This window comes from Hakea prostrata, chromosome 8 (assembly GCF_041222555.1).
Source record: "Hakea prostrata isolate BN-2017 chromosome 8, UWA_Hpros_2, whole genome shotgun sequence".
Classification (NCBI taxonomy): domain Eukaryota; kingdom Viridiplantae; phylum Streptophyta; class Magnoliopsida; order Proteales; family Proteaceae; genus Hakea; species Hakea prostrata.
In genome coordinates this window covers 5,435,502-5,440,011 of record NC_142607.1, presented here as the reverse complement: position 1 = coordinate 5,440,011, position 4,510 = coordinate 5,435,502, and the positions used below count along the sequence as shown (strand labels likewise).

The window sequence follows — 4,510 nt, the reverse complement described above, 5'->3', positions numbered from 1 at the left end:
ACGCCTTCTTTACATGTATCTTCATCTGGTTCCCAGGTCCTCAAATGAGACGAACAGCAACGAAGAGGAAAAGGAAAGCAAGAAATGGAGGAAAGGGAGTGAGAGTTGACGATTGTTTGAATTGGGTTTTTAGAAATGGGTGAGTTTTGGCCAAATGAGTGAGAGTTGACGAGTATTCTTCTGGTTCCCAGGTTTCATTTCACTCTCAACCATTAGTTTTTATACAAGAGTACCTTAGCTTTTTCGTAATCACCAAATATGAAATCCAATAATATCCAGGGATTGTACTCGTGACATACTATGCTGTAACAGAAATATAAATCATTTTCCCCCTTACAAAGTCAGGTCTGAACTAAGAAAGACCATAGAGAGATGGCTGCACAGATGTTTGACACTAGTGTTCTGGAGGCGCTAGTTAAATTTTCAACTGACAAGGCTCAATAGCCAATACACGGACTTCAACCATCGCCCATGCTCCAACACTCAAAAGGATCATTCAACTCAATCACCTTCAAGCCTCACGGACCATTTTCATAGAAGGTGTTCACCACAAAAAAGGTGAAACTAGAATAATAGGAAAGATATCATTTTGTTCTCTTCTTCTTTCTCTTGACATGATGACTTGATGAGTTGTTGTTTATCATTTCCCCCCTCTGTTCACTCTCTTGCTCTTGCAGATTAATGTTAATAGCCTTAACCAATAGCCTGGTCCTTGGCTCTGGTATCATACCTTTGGACGTCATCTCAGTGAAGTAGTGCAGAGCCTCTTTCAACCTTCCATTGTTCTGGAGCCCATGAATCATAATGGTGTAAGATCGTTGATCGGGTCCAACTCCTCCTCTCTCCATCTCAAGCAAAGTTTTTTCTGCTTCTTCTTGTTGATTCCAACCCATAAACAATCTCAAGATCAAATTATAGGTATCTCCCATGATCTTGCAACCATTTCTCTCCATCCTTTCCAAAAGGGAAGGGATTTCCTTTGGTTCCTTCACAGAATTGAGCAAGTAATTGAAAGTCCTGTCATTTGGGGTGCAGTCTCCATTTTCATGTTCCATTTCATCCAGAAGCTCATAAACCTTTTCCATCCTCCTAATCTTGCACAGGTGCTTAATGAGTGTATTGTAAGTGCCAACATTGCGAAAGCAGCCCTTCTCATTCATCTCCCCAAAGATTTCCAGAGCTTCCGGAATCCTCTTCTTGAAGCAAAGACCATCTATAATGCAATTGCAGATGGTCACATCAGGAGAACAGCCCTTCTCCCACATAGATTGGAACAACTTGACTGCCGTGGAGATCTTCCCTGTCTTGGTCAAGGAATTTATAAAAATCCCATAAGTGAACTTATCCGGCTTGCACCTAGAAGAGATAATATCATTCCAGAACCTCTTGGCTTCACGTAAACTCCCCAGAACGCACCACCCATTCAGAATTATATTGAGGGTCTTTATGTCGAGAGGGAATTCTTTCCGCTTGGAGTGAAAGAGGAACTCTGCAGCTTCAACATGTTTGTACCTACAGAGCGACATCAGAAGCGTCTGGAATGCAATCAAATCCAGTCCGAAACCAAACTCCTTCCTCCTGTAAAAAATGTCGATCGCTTCTTGCACTTTGTGAGCCCCTGCATATCTGTGCACCAGAATAGCATATGTTCTCTCGTTGATTAAACCGTCTCTATTAGACATTTCGTCGAGCACTTGCTGCAATTCTTCAAAACGCTTCATCCTCCCGAGAATATCAAGGATACCATTGTAGGCACCCGTACCAGGCGTATAACGACCAACCCCTGGTTCTCCCTTAGAAACCCAATTGAAAAAGAGGAAGGCAGGTTTCCATTCCGAGCGATGCCGTTGGAGCACCTGACGAACTAAATCATCGGTCATTGATAAGCCACATCTGTCGAGGTTTCGTTCAAGCTCCTCAATGGAAGTATGTGTATGAAGCTTAAGAATCTTTTGAATTGTGGAAGCATCCTTGTCTGTGGTAGACATGTCATGGTCAGGAACAGACACAACCGAGACCTCAGAGTCGGCACAAAAGGAATGAAACAACACGGTGTCATCAACTACAGATTGATCGGTGCAGAAGGAAAAATTCGGAGAGGGGATGATGAAGTGATGGAAGGAGTAATCCGTCAGTCTCTGGTTTATGTTGTTAGTTACGAATTCTACTGTGTAGTGCTGCCGTGGGATTGCTCGGCGGAAGAGAATACTCAGCCGTTGCAATCTCCAATACATTCCTGCCGGAAGGTCTCTCTAGTTGCAGTAATCTAATTTCTCTTCTTACCTCTCCATTGCAACTCTTCCCCACTAATTTTCTTTCGATCACTGTTTCTTCTTCCCAATCACAAATCGGAGATCCCTGAAAGCAAAACAAGAAGAAACCGATAATATTAAGCTCCGTTGAGAAGGTTGACTCCGATGGCCCGATTTGTTTTGTTCACACAGTTGCAGAGGTGTGTTGCCGTAGTTGCAGAGGGAGGCTCACCGCAGAGGTGAAGTTGTCGTGCGTGCTACTGGTGAAGGAGACCGAGGGAACTTGCAGTGGGGAAGAGTTGCAGCAGAGATGGTTGTAGACTTGCGGAGAGAGTCAGGTGGAGAGAGAAGGCATTAGATGTGAGAGTATCGAATGAAGGTTAGGGACGACAACGTGTGTGAGTGAGAGGGGCATTATGATCGTCTTACCACCATATAAGGTAGAATCTTCATTCAAGGTCAAACTTAACAGGGAAAAACTCAAAGATGTATATCTTGAGCTTTCAGTGCCTCCATTGATCTTTATCGGAAACGGAAAAAATGTAAAACCCAAAATCATGGGATCCCAGAACACCTTCCCTGGCATTGGACATCGATCAGATACCTGAAACCCCGCAAATCAAATTTGAAAAGCAGAAGATGTTGCGAGCCGGATGTCCTGGTTCGCAGATTCACCCAAAAGTTACGATCCATGACCTAGCCTGATTAATTGGCCCTAATTTTTTTTCGGGATTTTTTTAATTTTTTCGACCTAATTAGCCTTGTCCCTGTCCCTAATTGACCCTATCTTGGCCCTAACCTTAATTGGTCATATTCTTGGACCTAAAATAACAAATGTAAATTCATAAAATAAAATTAATAATAATAATAATAATAATAATAATAAAAGTATCATACATAAACTAAAAATAAAATTCATATAAATATAAGATAATTCAAGCTCATACAAAATGATAAAATAGTCAATAAATTGATAGTGTTGCTTTAAACATAAATAAATTCATACTCCATAATTCCTCTCCCATTACTTTGGTGATGGAAATTGAAAACCCCTCCCATTAATATCCTTATTCAAAAAAAAAAAATCATATTCAAAACTTTGTTAACAAGTAAATCAACGATAATTTAGTATTGATATTTTTTTCGTAGTTAAAGAAAATTATATTTTAGTTACAACATAGCTATCTGTCCTTAATAAGTTTTTTTTTTTTTTCCCTCTGAAATATCACATTGGAGGCAAAAGAAAGATATCAATATTCATGATGAGAAGTTGGGGTGTAGATTTATTAGATATTAATTCTCTATTTACTAGCTTTTATTATTTATAATATATTATCTCTTGCCTTAGTCCAAAAAAAAATCAATGCTTTTTTGAACTAAAAATGACTTAATTCGAAAAATAAAAATTGTCTTAAAAATAATATAAAAAGTGAACTCATAGTCTAATATTATCAAAATGACTGAAGGTTAAAGTCGAGACTTATAGTTATATCAATATTAATGTGAAGATTAGGGTAAAAATCTAATACATGATCAGTGTCAAATTAACATTAAGACTAAAGCCAAAATTATGGTCAAGATCAAGCCAAAATCAGATGGATGCTTACTACATTGGTAATGAAAATATAATTTATTTTTATTAATATTTTTACAAAACATGATTGTGTTTTTAAAATTTGATAGGTGTCAAATATTCACCCATGTGGATTATAATTAATTCCTTTCCATATGGGTGGAGGTTCAGACTCAAATCATGGCCAAAATCATGGGCCTAGATCAAGGCCAAGATTAGGGCCAATATCAAGGCCAAGATCAGGACTAGGATCAGGGCCAAGATTAGGGTCAGAATCAGGACCAATAAGGGCAAAAAATCAGGGCTAGAATTAGGGCAAAGATCATGGCCAAAATCACGACCAAGATTAGGGCCAAAATCAAGGACGGGCCGAGATGGGCTGGGCGGGCCAGAGAGTAATCCCAGCCCCCCGCCCTTTTAGCTCGGGGCAGATATTATTGTATAGCCTAACCTTCTTTAGGCGCCACTCTTTAGCCCAAGCCCTATTCGGGCTGTTTGCGGAAGTGGGGTGGACAAGAAAATATGGGCCCCATGTGCACTCGGGTGAGGAACCCCGCAAATCAAATTTGAAAACCGGATAGATGTTGCCAGCTTTTGACTTGGTTCGCAAACTTTCCTCGGCAAAGTTTATATTAGTGGGTAAAATGGCTTGGGGGAAAAAAGAACATACATGACAAGAAATTTA

At 39.8% G+C, this 4,510-nt stretch overlaps 1 protein-coding gene across 1 annotated transcript; it reads right to left on the bottom strand.

The window, feature by feature from the left end:
* Positions 1 to 430: 430 nt before the first annotated feature.
* On the bottom strand, positions 431 to 2,818 carry LOC149006457 (Tetratricopeptide repeat (TPR)-like superfamily protein). The gene has a single exon (XM_089167416.1). The coding sequence runs from the start codon at positions 2,232 to 2,234 to the stop codon at positions 585 to 587; it is 1,650 nt and encodes a 549-aa protein (XP_089023542.1). The 5' UTR covers positions 2,235 to 2,818; the 3' UTR covers positions 431 to 584.
* Positions 2,819 to 4,510: the final 1,692 nt, after the last annotated feature.